This window comes from Grampus griseus, assembly GCF_964374135.1.
Source record: "Grampus griseus genome assembly, chromosome: X".
Lineage (NCBI taxonomy): Eukaryota > Metazoa > Chordata > Mammalia > Artiodactyla > Delphinidae > Grampus > Grampus griseus.
In genome coordinates this window covers 9,717,032-9,734,343 of record NC_138999.1, presented here as the reverse complement: position 1 = coordinate 9,734,343, position 17,312 = coordinate 9,717,032, and the positions used below count along the sequence as shown (strand labels likewise).

The following is a 17,312-nucleotide window of genomic DNA, read 5'->3' as shown; positions in this document are numbered from 1 at the left end:
GATACAGATGTTAATATCAGCTGAGAAGCCTAATAAAAAAGAGATTATTTTACAAGAGCTGAATTTTCAGGTTAGTATACATACGGCAGATAGATGACTAAACTGATGGGAAGGCACAGGAAAATTTTCTAATGGATTAACTTTTTCATTATTGAGAAGAAATACATTATTTCAAAATTCTGGTTTAATGAATTTGAAGGTATCTGCTCTTCAACACAATAACTCCACACCAGCTGCATTTCACCTGTGTGAATTGCACTGTATCACTGGACTTAGATTTATTTGGTTAAATAAAGCACCCTGTTACTTTTATAAAGTTAAATTTATTGCCTTGAGATTAAAAGGGAGTAAGTTTTAGGATGGCGTGTTCACCACCTCAGTAGCATCTGGGCCGATGTGTTTTTATCACCAGCAAAATCCTTTCAAATCTGACAATTCCCTCAAGTGGCCAATGGGGGACTTGTCCGTCTTGAGAGGTCCCACCTGAACAGGTGTCACGTAAGCTCCCTGAAGGCTTTGGCTCACCTGTCCCCGTGGATGGGGTGCCTAGGTTGGTGGCCTGCATCTATAGTATGTGCCGGAGAACGTGTGATAAACCGGTGAATAAAATGAATGTTTTTCTGAGGGATGGATTCATTAGCTGACATTCAAACTCACAGAACAGCTGCAGGAGGGCTTGGGGAAAACCATCTAAATCGGTCATTTCCGAAGAGCGCTCTTCAGAGCACACTTGCTCTCAACACATCGTTAGTGGGCACCTCCTATGGGCCTGGCATTGGGCCAGGCTGTGGGGACATGGCAGAGGACAACACAGACAAGGTCTCTGCTCTCACGGAACTCGGGATCCAGGTAACCTGATTCTACAACATCAAGCATCATTCCTGATTCAAACTGTGTCCTTGTCACCTAGCAGTGAGACACCAGCCAAGGGACACTCAGATCACATTCTAAAGTCAACTGCAAACAAATGGCATTCGCCAGAACTTTCTAAGAGGAGGTCCAAAGTGATGAGCTACTGCCAGCCACCTCCTCCTCTCCCCCTCTCCTTCTGGAAAGGGTTGGGGAGAACCATGGAGCTGTGAGAAGGCCGCAAGGCCACGAGAGTTCACGTCGTCCCCTCTGGGATGAGGTCAAGTGGACATCTTGAAGAATAGCCGGTCTGGCTGGTGCCGTACCCAAGAGGTCTTGTAGGAAAGCTAGTGCCAAGAGGGTACTCTCCTCTCCTGCCACCAAAGAACCCACAGATGAGCCTCACAGAAGAGCCAGCACGTAGGTACTGGGGACGTGAAGGGAGGCGACAGCCAATGCTAATCAGAGAAGCCACAGTTCACCCAGAGAGGGCTCAGCTCTCTCTCCCCAACTCCGGGGATGGGGAGGGGACGGGTTGTGACAAGGGCAAGAGAGTTTTCTGTACTTGCTTAAAAAGCATGCATGATTTCCACGCCAACCCATTTCAAACACAACCCTGTCATCAAGTATGTGGGAATCTTGTTTTAATCACAACCCCATCCGGAGAGAAATTCTCTGTGTATATGATTTGGGGTTTTAATCTAAATCTGACTTAACCAAAGAAAATGTGATTGGTTACCTTAATATTTCCTAAAGCAGGGTATAGCATACCTTTTCAGGCAAGGCCAGAGAGTCAACATTTCCGTCTCTGCGGGCCCCAGCTCTCTGCCGCGAGTACGCAGCTCTGCTACGGCAGGGAGAAGGCCTTCTTAGATCATATGTAAATGAACAGGTGTGGCTGGATTCCAAGAAAATTTTATTTATGGGCTCTGAAATTTGAATTTTATATGATTTCTCTGTGTCACAAAATATTCTCTTATTTTTGGCCCAACTCTTTAAAAATTGCAAAAACCATTCTTAGCTGTTGGGCTGTCCGAAACAGGTGGCAGGCAGGCTGGATTTGGACCACAAGCTGTTGTCTGCTCTCCCTTCTTTTAATTGGTTCATCTATCCAACAAATCTTCATTGAGCTCCATTACATAAAAAGTCCGATAGAGACTTCTGTTTACAGAGATGCCATTTTCTTCCACAATGCGTTAAACCAGAAGGGAAAATCTCTTTTGGAAAAAAAATCTTTCTAAATGCCCTGGAAGGATGGCTAGGACATGATCACATGCTTAGATGGCTTTTTCTCCATTTCTGTCCTGCAGCCAGCAATTCAGTCACAGCAAACACAAACAGAGATAGTTTATTTCTTCTGCCATCCTCTGAGCACAGAAATCAATAGGACTGATCACAGAAGCGTGTGCCTAGGGGACAACACGATGACCGTGTAACCTGTCGTCAGCCCCAGCATGGCGCTCCAGGATGCAAGCCCACATAAGGCTCAGAGCCCGCCCGCACGAGGTGTGTTCCCACTGACACCCACACGCATCTCAAGAGAGAAGTGGTTCCAGTGGGTCACACTGCAGCTCCCTCCCAAGGGCACAAAATGCGGCATCGCTCCTGACACTTGTGTTCCTGGTCCCCAGGAAGAATGGCGGTGAGTGCCCCCGGGTGCCCAACACGAGGCGCAGGGCCCGCTCCCATGTAGGAACTTCCTTTAGAGATTTGGACGCCCCAATGAGGACAGGCACTTTGCCAGCCAGCTGCGAGGGCTCCACTCTCTGGAGCCTACACTAAAGTAGGGTGACCAGGCCCACCATCTGGGGGCAGAGGGCCGTCTCAGGATGTGGGCCCTTCCCTGCTAAAACTGGGACGGTCGGTTACCCTAGAAGTAGGCCTTCTCTATTTCTATTTCTCTGTCTTCTCACCCTTGTCCCAGTTCTTCCCAGGAGGTGTGACCATCCAGCACTTCAGTGTAAAGCAGAAGCTGAACTAGGCTTGGGAAAGCAACTTTCTCCAGAAAACCCCAGAAATACTCTACTTTTTGCCTTTCTCAGGGTACAGAGGTACCTTTTGTTATGAGAGAGCATAAATGTTCGAAGATCCCCTTCTCGGTGTGAAGTGTTCTGAGAGCCTTAACTTCTGATTCCATCTCGCTTCAAAAGATCCATTTATAAAAGACAGATGCCACGCAAGCCAGTCAGTATCCCCCAGTGCCCGCAGCATGAGGGGGTCCACGCATCCAACAGACACAGCTTCATCGGGAAAACTTCTAAAGACCCTTTTTGTCCTAAATTCACCATGGGAGTATAACTCTGGTGGGCTTCGAAGAAGATTCTTGACCAATATTTTAACATCACATAAAATACATTTCTGGCGCCCCCGTAAGAATATCACATAACAAATGATGTACATCTACACTGAAACTAAACCAATAAACCAAGCACATTTTCAAAACTGTCCTACTTTTGACCTAATGTTCCTTTTTCCTTTGTTGAAGATTTCAAAATTCAGTAATGAATCAGTCAAGCATGAAAAATCGGTGAACTGTATGTTTGTGTATCCATGGGATTATGTTTAGAAAAGTACTGCATGCTGATCTCCTTGATTATGGAATATCAACGTGTTAGTAATTTTGGAAGGAAACCAAAATACAGCCCTTGGATGGAGCAATGGAAATAGGACTGTTTCATTCAGCCTATGTACCCCGAATGTTAACAGAGTGGGCAAGTACGTGTCTCTGCTTACTTAGCCTGGTTTTTTACATTAGAGGGCAGTGCCAACAGCATTTTCAAGATGAACGTGTCAGCTGGTGTTTCTGCCCCGAAGTGGCCCATGGGAAGCGCTTCCTCCGTGGGGTGAGGTCTCAGAGCTGCACAGCCACCGGACGGGGCCCCAGTGAGTGAGTCGCCTACCTGACCAGGTCGATGACCCGTTCCCTCGGCGCGGCACTAACCGGCTCATCGTTGATCATTACAATCTGATCTCCCGGGATCAGCTTGCCTTCGGAGGGGCCACCTGGAGACAAATGAGAGTGAAGAGCAGGTGAGAAGACAGACCACTGGTCATCCATCCATCTGTAGCCTCCTCTCCCTGTCATGATTCCTTGTGAGCAATGGGTGCTCTCAGCAAAAACAAAACCCACCCAGAGAATGGGTGTTCTCTCCATCGTCCTTCTCCACACTAGACAGAACCGGGAAGGGGCAAGCTTTGCAGAAGCTCCTGGGGCCCAGGCTGCACCCTGGCCAATGACATCAGAAGCTCCGGAGGTAGGACTCAGGTATCAACATTCCTCTCAAACTTCTCAGGTAAGGCTGAGACTGGCAATGCTTCCCATACTTTAACAGGCTTATGAATCAATCACCTGGGACCCTGTTGCCCTGCAGACCGATTCTGTAGGTGAGGAGGGGTGCGGGGTGACATAATGTATGTCTCACAAGATCCCAGGGGCTGCTGAGGCTGCCAGCCAGCTGACCACACCCTGAGTATCGGGACCCTTAGAAGAAGGTATTCCCCCGACAGGTAGCCAGTCAGTTGACCCCCGGCAGCCAGAGTTGCGACCACCTGAGCACACCTGGATTTGAACACAGTTGCATTTACTTACTCTGTACAACCAGGGAAATGGCACTCTGTGGTGGCCCGTAAGGCAGCTGAACACGAGGGTGCTAGGAAGGACTTGTAGGATTGGGTCTTGACTTACATGCTTGGGGAGGAGGGTTCAAGAAAGTGGGGCTTTGCTCTCAGCAAGCGGGGGTAATTCTATCATGAGCATTTTAATAATTCTTGCCTAAAAGGTGGGAGGAAGGAAGCTGGCATTGGTAAAGAAGCAGCAGTCCCCTGTGTCAGCTAGGAGATGAGGGCATTTGGTCATTTCTGTGGTTTGGACTGTGCTGGGATGTTTGTGGCGGGGCTCACGTGTGACCACAGAGGACTCATGTTTTTGTCTTGATCCGTCACAGCCTCTTCCAAATGTTTTTCCAAGGAGGAGGTAGAGAACGAATATTTGTTGAGCATTTATTGTGTACCAGGCAACAGGCTAAGTGTTCTAACTAGTAACCTCTCTAAATGCTATAATCCTTTGCATATAATGACATACCTGAGGCTCACAAAGGGGAAAGAATTGCCTGGAAGGGTTGAACTGGATGTCAGCTTAGGTCTGTGGACACTTCCAAGTTCAAGGTGGCCAACATCTCTTTTGAACTTGCTCCTATAACTCAAAAACTGGTCACTGCCAGGTCTCCTGACACATAAAGACACAGCTGCATGAAGCACACATCTGTATTAAATAAGACCTAAAAACAAATGCTTCGATAATATGGATTATCTTCACGTGTCTAATGGAATTACTCCCCAATACTGATCTGGTGCTATATGGTACTGGGATTTTAATTTTATTTCCAGAGGTCTATCTGGATACTAGGCACAGCTAAAATGTTATCTTTCAAATATTATCACTTTTACTTCATTTAGTAATTGAAACGAACACTTCACAGCCAGAATATGGAACTCATATTCATTTCAAGATGAGGGAACTCTAAACACCTTCAGTGTTTGCACACATAAGGAATTCTGAAAATCACCTGAGGGAGTTTTGATGACGATTGGATTACATATGAGCAATGACTCAAATTCAGTCAAAGAAATGGTTAGACGTCAGATGCTGGTCAAATACAGAAAAAAGTCTGAACTGTTTGGAGAGTGACGTTAACTAGTCCTCTGATGAGAAAACCATGTGCAGATGAACAGGGTTTCGTCTTACATTTGACCTGTGCTTCTGATCAAATGGAAATACTCTCGTTTGAGCAAGAATTATGGGAGGAAGCAACACACAGTTCCTTCCAGAACATGAAACAGGGGCACACTTCAGAGAACGCTCATGCCCTTTACTCTGAAAGCTGGCTTGTCTACTATAGAAAAATCTGGTCTTACCATTGGAATCACTTATCATTGGAATCACTCAGCAGAGTCATTTTATGATAGACACAGTTTATGTGACCAGCATTTTCACTCATAAACATGACTGAAAACAGTGCTCTTTGACCTTAGTTTGCACTTTTTCTATTCTTCTCAAAATTGTCGAACAGTAGGTGAGAGAGTCTGACTCTGAGGAAAGTTGAGGGCAAGGAAGGGAAAAGGATGAAGGAATAATAAGGCAATAAATACAAGAAAGCGAAAAACCAGACCCAAATCTCCAGTTGGCTCTGGGGAGGACATACACTTTGGAGAATCCCATAACCAGAGATGTTAAAGTGTCCCACTGTTACAAAACTGCACGCTAAATGGGACACCATTTAGGAAAAAAATATGTGTATGCACACATATACATATATATACATGTAATACATTATATGTATATGAGATACATACTATATGCAAATGTATGCACAAAACTGTCTACTATATATATGCTCTCTCTATATATGTTAATAATGGTTAACTCTCAGTAGTAGAAACTCAGGTGATTTTTTAAAAAACTCTATACTGTCTACATTGTTTCCTTTTTTCAGGAAAGCATATGGATTATTTCATTATTATAAAAAACAACAAATCTCTTTTATTTTTGAGAATAAAATTCTCAGTTGCATTGAGTTCAACAACTATGATCTATAGCTAATGAAATAAAAAGCTCAGCAGACAAAGTAAGAAGTTGTGTGGTGAGGCAGCGGTAGGAGTGAACAGGGAACTTACGCTTTCCTGCACAAGCCTAAAGGCGTTGACTGTATTTGCAGTGCTTGCCCTCGGGCAGAGTGTGTCAAAATGAGGAAAAATGGAATCAACTTTAATAATCTATACTAGCTCACTAGTTGGCTTTCATTTCCCTTAACTGACAGACTCAACTGACCAAATATTTTAGAGTTTAATAATAATAATAATAATAATAAACATTCCTGGACTAAGTATGTACCTGGCACCCTTCCAATGCATTTCATTCCCACCCTTAGCCCTAGAAGGTAGACACTATGATCCTCATTATCCAAAGGATATATAGAAGTTACATCAAACTGAAATGTAGGGGAGTTATCACGGAAGCTAAAAAAAACCTAATAAGGAGCAGAGGCAGGATTCAAGTCCATCAAACCCAGGGGGTCTGACGCCATAGTCTGCGCTCTTGACTACAGCGTTTTACTTTTGAACTCTGTTACTGATTTGCAAAATCCCGGAGAAAGACAGCATAGAAGATACTTTCCTTTTGTCTGAAAAGAAAGCCAGTACAAGTCCATTAAAATAAGTATATAAATACATATAATAAATAAACATTAGAGCACTGTTTCTGGAAGGCAAAGGGGCCCACATCAGGCAACGGCATCACAGTCCACTACATTCAGCTGCGCTCATGGTGGAACATCTATATACTGAGAATGACTGAGAACAAGTACGTTAATTATCTGACCGTATGGTAGAATTTAAGAGATGTGCCACACACTGTATCAGGCAGCATTTACTGTATAACAAGACACCCCCAAAACCCAGTAGGGTTTCCTCTCATGCTTATGGGTCTTTCGAATGACTGTGGATTGGCTGATCAAGGGCAGGCTGGGCTGGGCAGTTGTGCTGTACACTGAAGGTCAGCCTGTACTTAGCTCTAGGCTGCAGGCTGGTTGCCCCACGTGTTCATTTTGGGGCTCGGGCTGTGAAGGGGTAATAGCCACTTCAGGGAAACTCCTCTTATGGCCGTGGCAGAAACCCAAGAAACGAGCTCAACTCCACAAGCATATTACAAGCCTTTGCTTATGTCATCTTTGCTAACATGCCATTGGCCAAAGTCAGTCACCTGGTCCAGCCCAACAGCAATGGGGTGGCGAAATACATTCTGCCTCTAGTGGAAAGGGAGGGGAGCACATCTCTGTAAAAGAATCCAACCACCCCAGTGATCTAAATCAGCGGTTTCCAACCCCCGGGCTGCAGACTGGTACCGGTCGGCGGCCTGTTAGGAACCGGGCCACACAGTAGGAGGTGAGTGGCGGGCTAGCGAGTGGAGCTTCATCTGCCGCTCCCCACTGTTCCCCATCGCTTGCATTACCGCCTGAAGCATGGCTTACATGACTGCCTGAACCATGCCCCCGCCCCGTCCGTGGAAAAACGGCCTTCCAGGAAACCAGTCCCTGGTGCCAAAAAGGTTGGGGACCGCTGATCTAAATCCTAGAGAAACTTAAACACAACCTTCTGCTTTTTCACTAAGGAGTTTGTCGGGAGCTTACTGAAAACAGCACCGTGCCTGCCTCTTAACGTGTGCATTCAGACATTAAGAAGTGGGTCATTTCCATGGTTACAAATGATGGATCAGTGTTTTCCTAAGTCTGGCGATATGATGGATTAGGAAGTTTAAAACCTCGTTTGCAGAGCCATTTCTGTCCCTCTGGTGGTCTGGCTCTATCCAGGTGATGGGAAAACTCAATTAGACTCCACAGCCTGAAATAGAGCAGTATGAAGCTTGTGAAATGGAACAGTGGTCATGCTGGCAGGGGGTGGTGGATGGTCCCAGAGACCGAGCCTTGGGGCTGCGTGCTTACCTGGTGTTACTGAGCGGACGACCACTGGCTTTTCACTCCCTGCCACGAAACCAAACCCCAGCACAGGGTCCCTCCTCATCTCCACCCTCCGAGGAGCCGGAGGGATGATCTGGCAGCTCTCCAACCGAGGGTCGTCAAATGGGATTGCCTGTGTCATGTGACTGTGGGAAAAGCACATAGGAGAGAAACTCGGCATCAGTGTACGTGTTTGGCAATGGCCCCGCGACCGCATCCCCCCTAGTTGTAAAACCTTCTCTTCTCTGTTTGGTAGAGAGTGGGGAAGATGTGGGGAGGCCCACTGTCATGCTTCTCACATGGCTGCCTTCTTCCTTGAAAACTCTAGGCCCACTTTCGCTTGAGGTCTTTGTACTGGCTGTTCCCCCAACCTGAAATGCTTGTCCTGCAGATGTGTGTATGGCCCACCCTCACCTCTCTCAAGTCTTTGCTCAAATGTGAGCTTCTGAAAGAGGACTATCCTGGCCACATGCTTTAAAATCGCAGTCTTGCCTCCCCACAGCCAGATCCCTTCACCCTCTTCTACTTTTTTTTTCCCCCCATAGAACTAATCACTTGCTAACGAGCTGTGGAACCTACTTATTTTGATGCGTATTTTCATTGTTCTGCTCTCCATACTAGGAGGTAAGCTCTGTGATGGCAAGGAATTTTGTTTCATTCACTGATTTATCCCAGGTGCCTAGAACAGTGCCTGGCACGTAGTGGATTCTCAATAAATAATTGAATTAAATAGAGAAAAAGATATTTCTTTGTGGAAAACTATCAAATTATAACTGATGTGCTGAGAAAGAACCTCAGAGGGTTCTGGACATTTAGTGTGTAACGCATACGGCTTTTGGCTCCAGTGAAATTGAAGTGATGGGGATCGTTTTGGTGGCAACAGGTTATCCTGGTGTCAAATACAGTCCCCGTTTCCAAAGAAGTTGAAGAACTAACTCTTGGCATTTCTGTTCCAGAGAGACTTTCAAATGATTTAAATGAATCTTTCTGTTAACACTTAAACTTCGGAAGTCTTATCGATAATCCAAACTTGAAAAATGTACAGCATTCAAAAATTTTCAAAATGCTTCCACAAATAGCTCATTTGATCCACAAAACAACCTTGAGAATGAAGGAGCGGAGCAGGTATTATTATCTGCATTTTGCCAAGGAGGAAACTGAGATCAAAACAGTGGCTTATTGTTACTCAGGGCCCATGGTTGGTATGCCAGAGAGTTGGGTTGAAAACCAACTTCGGTGACTCTTAATGAAGTCTTCACTCATGCACATCATCCAGGCAGATTTCTTTGGGGGAAGAGTTATTAGTTTGAACACTAGAAATCTCCTTAAATATGTAAGCCAAGATTATTTCAATGACACGGCCTTAATTCAATTTTTTTCCCACTAATCTTCTTCAATAAGTGAAAGAAGATCATTTAAAAATACCTTGAAAGATGCTACTCCATATGCCATCTGGACAACATATTGTTCAAATGTAATGAAGAAGGACAGAGAAGGAGGAATCCTATTGTCCTCCAGTGTAATGAGTAAGAGTTAAGAAAAATCATTGAAAACCCACTAAATCTGTCCTTTTGGCATATATCGCTGGATAGGAAAATAAAAGTTTAAAATCCCTTTGAAACAGAAAGGAAGGAAATGTCTTTTAGATTTAGCAGTTTGTGATCTGGAACACTAGGAAAAAGAGAAGTGTTAGTTGCTAAGGAACCCGTTGTGTGCCACGTGCTGACACTCATCTGTTACCTTATTTCATCTTCACAGCCGCTGAGATAGACGGAGTTTGACCCCGCCCACCTCCTCTTTGTAAATGCCCAGAGAGGAAGAATAACTGGGCCAAGGTCAAACGCTTCTCAGGTGTAAGCCAGGTGCGATTCACACCAGGTCTTCTGATTCTCTGTCACGTGCTTGACCAGCTACATAATTTGCAAGGACAGTACAAAATGAGAATGCAGGGGCTCTCCTTCCAACATGATTAAGAACTTCAAGACGGCAGAAGGTGAAACCCAGCCCAGGGCCTTCTGTGACTGCATGGGTCACAAGCCCATGAAGCTGGCCTTGGTAGGGTGCTATCCCCAATGTCTCACCACCATTCTAGAAACATCCAGGTTCAGAGTGGTGGTGTTATAGGGCCAAAGGGGCAGGGGCTGTCTTCTGTGAAATTGTAGACGTTTGTCTGGACCCAGAGAGTAGACGTGGCTACCATGGTGGCGCACGCACTTGGGACGAAGGGAGGTGGGCAGACCTCAGGTGGGCAGAAGGTCACATAGAGAGGCCTGGCAGTCTGAAGGAAAGAATTAAAAACCCTGATTAAACCAGCAGAACCTATGTAGGGTGAGCCCCAGGGTCCAGGGTAGGAGCTGCAGATGGGGCCCTGGGCGGGAGGGACTGAGACACACGGAACAGGTGGTGAAGTCAGGGCTGGGAACTAGGACACCAGGAGGACCTCTCATACTCCTACAGCGGGCCCTGCTGGGCGGAACTTGACCTTCCACATTGATCTCTCACAGGCCTAAAACAGGCCCGGCTGTGTATGCCTGAGAGAGAGTGGGGCTACCTGGGGGGTCGTGGACACTGCTTTGTTCTCTTGTCTCCTCTGTAAGACGGCTCCATCTCAGAGTGTAACAGAGAAGAACAAACTGACTCCATGTTGGATCTATTCCTTCAGCTCTAACCCTTGTGCTCTGTTGTCTGTGCTTAGTCAGCTGCCTCTGCACCTTTGTAAAAGAATGCTGCCTACAGCCTGAAATATACAGGATAGCCCATTCTCAAGGCTCTGACCTTTAAAGGTACAACACTTTCCCATTTATATACAGATTAAAAGTTGCAGAACAGAAAACAACAAATGCCTTGTTGGAGGTTTATAGGAACATTGTGACCAGACCAATATAAGAACAAAGGAGTCTCACACCAAGAAGTTTGCAATAACCGGACGCACCCCCTCTGCCCTTCGTACAAAAGAATTCTAACTCGAGTAAGATAGTTCTTTGGGACAGTAGTCCACCATCTCCTCGGTCTGCTGGCTTTCCAGATAAAGTCACTATTCCTTGCCCCAACAACTCCTCTCTTGATCTACTGGCCTGTCGTGTGGTGAGCAGTGCGAGCTTGGACTCGGTAACAAGAGTGTGCTGTACTCTAGCTACATTTGGAAATGAGTCTCTCCTTTTATTCCCCAGAGGGAACAAAGGAAAAAAGGGAGGGGAAATCCACATTTTTTTGGCCCTGAGCTCTGAGTTTGCACCAGAATCCACAGAAGGCATTCTGAATGATGAAGGTTGTAGAGGTGACGTGACTTGCTAATGGTAGTAGGAACTGCATTACAGAGAATCAAACTCTGGCTGGCATAACTCTCAATTCCACCTGTAGAGCCGGACTAGGGAAGATGAGTCCCCATGCTGCTGCAAGTACTGTGAAAAGCTTCTAGTAGTGGTTCCCAAACTTTACTGCATATTAGAATCACCTGGAGAGCTTTAAAAAGCCCTAATGCCCAGGTTTCATCCCAGACCAATCACATGAGACTATCTAGGGGTGGAAGCCAGGATCAATTTTTTTTAAATTAATTTATTTACTTTAGGCTGCATTGGGTCTTCGTTGCTGCGTGCGGGCTTTCTCTAGTTGTGACAAGCCAGGGCTTCTCACTGTGGTGGCTTCTCTTGTTGCAGAGCATAGGCTCTAGGAGTGAGGGCTTCAGTAGTTGTGTCACGCGGGCTTCTGTAGTTGTGGCTCGTGGGCTCTACAGTACAGGCTCAGTAGTTGTGGCGCACGGGCTCAGTTGCTCCGCGGCATGTGGGATCTTCCTGGACCAGGGCTCAAACCCGTGTCCCCTGCATTGGTAGGCGGATTCTTAACCACTGCGCCACCAGGGAGGCCCCTGGATCAATTTTTTAAAAAGACTTCCCAGGTGATTCCAAAGTGCAGCAATGTTTGGGGATCATTCACCTGCCCAGGGAAGGGTGTGTTCTAGTGCCTTCTGGACAATAGGAAAAGGGGACTTGACTGATGTCCCTGACTACCTCCCCTAGCATCCATTGTAAATGTAAGTTAAAATATTCAAAGCATCTCTAGATAGATTATCCTCTTTCCACTACATGATAAAGTAATGGTCTCCAATTTTTAATTCATCATTCACTTAATGAGTATTACAATATTATTTTATTAATACCTGATATTTATTAAACACTAACTTCATGCTAAGCCTTTTCTGAGATGCTTTCCATATGTTAGTTCATTTAATTCTCCATAACAACTCTATAATGCATTCATTTATTCATTTAGTCAACAAATGTTTATTGAATCCCCACTGGCTTCTCAGTTCTGGGGGTACAACAGGAACGAAAGCAGAATAAAAAAATAAAATATTCACTCCAGTGTGCAGACACAGGGAATAACCTAATAAATTGGTAAAACATATGGCATATCAGGTCATTTTAAGTACTAAGGAGAAATACAATGCAGGGAGGAAGGCTGGAGAGCTGCCAGGCGAGGGTACTGTGAGATCATGCTAGGGGTCAGGAAATGTCGGGGGGGGGGGAGGGGCATTTCGGCAGTGCAAAGGTCCCGTGGTGAGCTGTGCCTGTGAGATCATGCCTAAGGGACGGCCGGGCAGCTGGTGGTGGGGGGAGGGTGGAGACAGTGAGGGGAGTGGTAAAGAAGTGATGATGGGCTGAAGATGACACAGGCTCTTAGAAGGACTTTGTGTTTTGTTGTGAGTGAAACAGGAAGCTGTTTGAAGGTTCTGAGTGGAGAAGTGATGTGATAGCTGCCATACTGAGAACAGACAGGAGGGAGCACGGGTAAGCAGGGACGGCATTTCAGGGCCCACTGCATCAATTCTGACAAAATATCATGGTGGCTTGGACCAGGGTGAGGGCAGATATGGCAAGAAATCACTGGGCTTTTAACATATTTGGAAGCCACTCTGACAGAGCAGGGGTGGGACTCCTACTCTGGAACCTTCTTCCTGCACACACAGGACGGTCCCAGGGAGATGGACCTTTAAGCACATTATCTAATGCAAGTCCCATGTCTCGATGGATCCAAATCGCAGGAGACATTTTCTCTGGAGCTAATGCTTCACGGTTTGTACAGGAAACACACAAATGCCCAGGTATGGGGCCAACACGAGAACTGGTGTGGTAGTCTGGAATGAGACTGTGGAGCCAGACTCTCTGGGTTCGAATCCTGGTCCCACCACTTCCCAGCAGTGTGATGTGGACAAATAACTTCATCATCCTGTACCTCAGTTTCCTCATCTGCAAAGTGGTGATAATAATGGAAACAACCTCATAAGATCATTGTGAAAATTAAATGAATGAATAAAATGTCAAGCAGGTAGCAAACTCTCTGGCATGTAAGAAGCACTCAAAAAGCATTAGCTGTTATTTTCATCTCTTGAGGGCAATGAACAGAAAGGCATATGTTTCAGACATTATGAACCCATTCAACCTTAAAATATGAAGACAAACTCAACGTTTCAATTGCCTATAGCCCACTCTCGGTGAGATGCCTCACAAATCCCAGGTAAGCTCTGAGACTTCAATCTGAAGAATCACGTCAAATTCAATGACACAGGAAACGCAAATATATATTGATACGCAAGAGGCAAAACAGTACCAGAATACAGAAGAATAAAATCTAGGCTTCTCTAGCGACTGAATCACGGGTAGTAAGTTTTCCTCCGCCATGTTTCAAAGACTATTAAGTGACCTTGGAGTGTAGGGCTGGGGAATGAGCCCGGGTCATGGGGCAAGTGAGAAGCACTAAATCCCTTTTAGGGAGTGAGACCCAGGAGCAGGCCCTTTCACCTCAGGTGCTGCCGTCCTCTGTGTCAACAGAGAATCTGCCCTTGGTCCATATCACTTTCCCACCCCAACAAGGTTTGAGACTTACAAGCACGTGCGTATGATGTGTTCGCTGCCTGTTCTAGTATTTTCTTTTTCGTTTATGGTTTTTTAATTCTTTTTGTTTTGCTTGCACTTTGAGGATAACCTTCCAATGGCATTATCATATTCTTGCTAAACAGGTTATATTTTCAGAATACATTATCTAAAAATAATCAATCCCTGTCTCTTTTCCAGTAAGAAAGGATCCACACTAAAATGTTCCCCCATGAAACATCATTCTGTTCTTTGTGTTAGGCAAGTACCTTTTGGCTCTCTCCTTGCAATACTTTTGATAAACATTTGAGTACTTTTATAATGAGCTGAAAAAGCAACATTTTTTTACCTGCTGAACATGCCTCAGTGAATTCCGATGCTGAGCCTTGAAGAATACAGCGGATGAGCTACACAAACTGTCAGCCCCTGCCCCGAGCTTCTCCAACAAACACACACAGATCGGCCAGAAATCTCTGACCTAAAAATCCAGAGTGCATTAATTGAGATGGAAGATGTGTCCATTGAGATCGAATGAGCAATCTTGCTATTTCTGAAAGATTCATTTCAAAAGGAATGATGGGAATCCTGCTGCCTAACTCCCCACGACAAAAAGAAAGGGCTTTCTTTGAACTCTGGGAGGCTTTCTTCCTCAGCAGAAATAAAAGACTGATACATCCAATGTATCACAAAGAATTACTTTGACTAGTAAAATGTGTCCTGTAAGAAAACGTAAAGTAATTTCAGTTTACCATGCACTCATTAGAGCCAGTGAGGTCCTTTTTTGGAATATGTGCTGAGTAGAAAGATTCTGAAAGGAAGAACCAAATTTAGAAGCCATTCCCTTTGGTGTAGAGTTAAAGAATCTAGGAAGATGGTAGCAGGTGGGACCCCTGGGTAGTTAAGACTGGAATGAAAAGGAGTATAAATAAACATACATGCCTCAGTTCTGCTTGAGAAGGTCATTGTTGGTGTGACCTTTCAGGGATGGGCAGCTGTGATTCCATGAGAGCATTAAGCATCAATATATAATATTCTCATCTTGGTAGCCCTGGTGTGGGTCGCAGACTGAGTTATCTTCATTTGCTCCCCAGGATGTGATTTGCCACTGGACGCCACACTGCTTTTCAGTGCCTTCCCACTGGACACAGGACGTACTTCTCCACCCCTTGACTCTGCTAACATCTCGTTGCCCAAAGCATGTGACATGGCTGAGGCCAGATGTGACAAGCAAAACACACTTGTTTAGCTGGGCACGAGCTCTTGCTTTTCTCTTGTCACCATGAGAAGACCTTCCCAAGGCAGCTGCCACCCTTTCAGCTTGGGCTCTGGAACGGACACATGTAGAACAGACCAGAGCCGGCAACTCAGTGAGGAGCCAAGTGGAGCAGAGCTGTCCAGCACCTCAACCTAGATGAGCCAGCTGAACGATGGGTAACAAATGATGACTGTTGCATGACAGTGAATTTGGGGGATGTTTGTTATGCACCAAAAGCTCACTCATACAATCTGTAATTAGTGTTTTCAGTAGTACTTAAAAACCCTGAAATGCCACATCCCCAAAGGATTCTCTCTACCACCCCTATTCTCTACACCATTTATGGCTAAATGTGCTACATTTTACAAAAACACTATCGACACTTCCAGAGGAAACTTCTCCCCTTATTATCCCAGTTGACATGGCAGCCACAGGCACCTCATGATCTATTCTTCATGACTTTCTCATATCTCTGAACTGGACTTAGGTAGCCGTGGCTCCTAAGCCAACAATTCACAAGCCCTGTTGTGGCCTGTGAGGGGGCTTAATAAGGCTCTGGACTTCCCTGGTGGCGCAGTGGTTAAGAATCCACCTGCCAACGCAGGGGACACGGGTTTGAGCCCTGGGCCGAGAAGATCCCACATGCCGCGGAGCAACTAAGCCCGTGCGCCACAACTACTGAGCCTGCGCTCTAGAGCCCACGAACCACAACTACTGAGCCCGCGTGCCACAACTACTGAAGCCCGCGTGCCTAGAGCCTGTGCTCCGCAACAAGAGAAGCCACGGCAATGAGAAGCCCCCACACCGCAACGAAGAGTAGCCTGTGCTCGCAGCAGCTAGAGAAAGCCCACGCACAGCAACGAAGACCCAACGCAGCCAAAAATAAATAAATTTATTTAAAAAGAAAGAAAGAAAGAAAGAAAGACTCTGAGCAAAAGTGCTGCGCAAGGCAAACTGGAGCTCCCCAGAATAAGAATGTAAGTAGGAAGGAAAAGAAAGCAGAAGTGTGAATCACTGAGCTTGATAGGTCACAACTGACAGGGACTATGAGGTAGATTAGAAACCCCGAGATCGGTTTCAAGCAAGTCAAAATTACGATGATGTGTGCGGCAAAATAACATATTGAAAAGAATTTTTGCTTTGTTCTCATTGAGTTTCTTCCTCTCCCAGGTCTAGTAAGGTAGGCTTCGTTCAGTCCCTTGCCTCAGGGAAGATGCATTTACCAGGGCCCAGAGAAAAAGCTGATGGCAGAAAGCCTCTCTCCTGACTTGTTTCGTGAAACTCTGAGCAACTTGGCTTAGGAGTCAAGGGCAGAGGACCCCTGTGAGGTGGCAGCAAGTTCAGGAGAGAGAGCTTGGTGGTAAGTCTAGCAAAGCACCAAGATGCATAGGCTGAGCCTAAAGAAATGGCAAAGTCAGTGAACTTCAGGGGACCATGCAGGCTCAGACGCCGGTATCTTCGGACTGAAAAACACAAAGGCCTGTTTGAATTTCTGTTCTGCAGATATTCCGGGGACTTCTGAATATTCGACATGATTATATTCCAATTGCCAAACAGCAGAAATGTAATACGATGACACTCACACACGAGTTTAAGGGTAGGATTTACATTGGCTCTGTGAGAAAACAGAAACTATGAGTAAACGGCGTCTTTGAAGGAAAGGAGAAAGGGTAGTTGGAAGAGAAGAGATGCCACCTGGAGAGAAATCATACTGTGGAGTGACGTCACGCAAGGAGATCCAGGAAGTCCTGCTAATGAGGGTCCTGAAGCTTCTCTGAATCTGGAACTACCTCCTAGAGCTGCTTCCCATGAGGCTAGGAGGCTCAG

General features: G+C 45.7%; 1 protein-coding gene across 3 annotated transcripts in view; it reads right to left on the bottom strand.

Moving 5' to 3' along the window:
- FRMPD4 (FERM and PDZ domain containing 4) overlaps positions 1-17,312 on the bottom strand; it is a gene marked incomplete at both ends in the record, with an annotated part of 745,350 nt that overhangs the window by 89,320 nt on the left and 638,718 nt on the right. For all 3 annotated transcript variants that reach the window (XM_082681911.1, XM_082681912.1, XM_082681913.1), the window contains 2 exons: positions 3,750-3,852; positions 8,346-8,506. In XM_082681911.1, the coding sequence (XP_082538037.1) occupies positions 3,750-3,852; positions 8,346-8,506 (264 nt within the window). The remainder of the gene's footprint in view (positions 1-3,749; positions 3,853-8,345; positions 8,507-17,312) is intronic.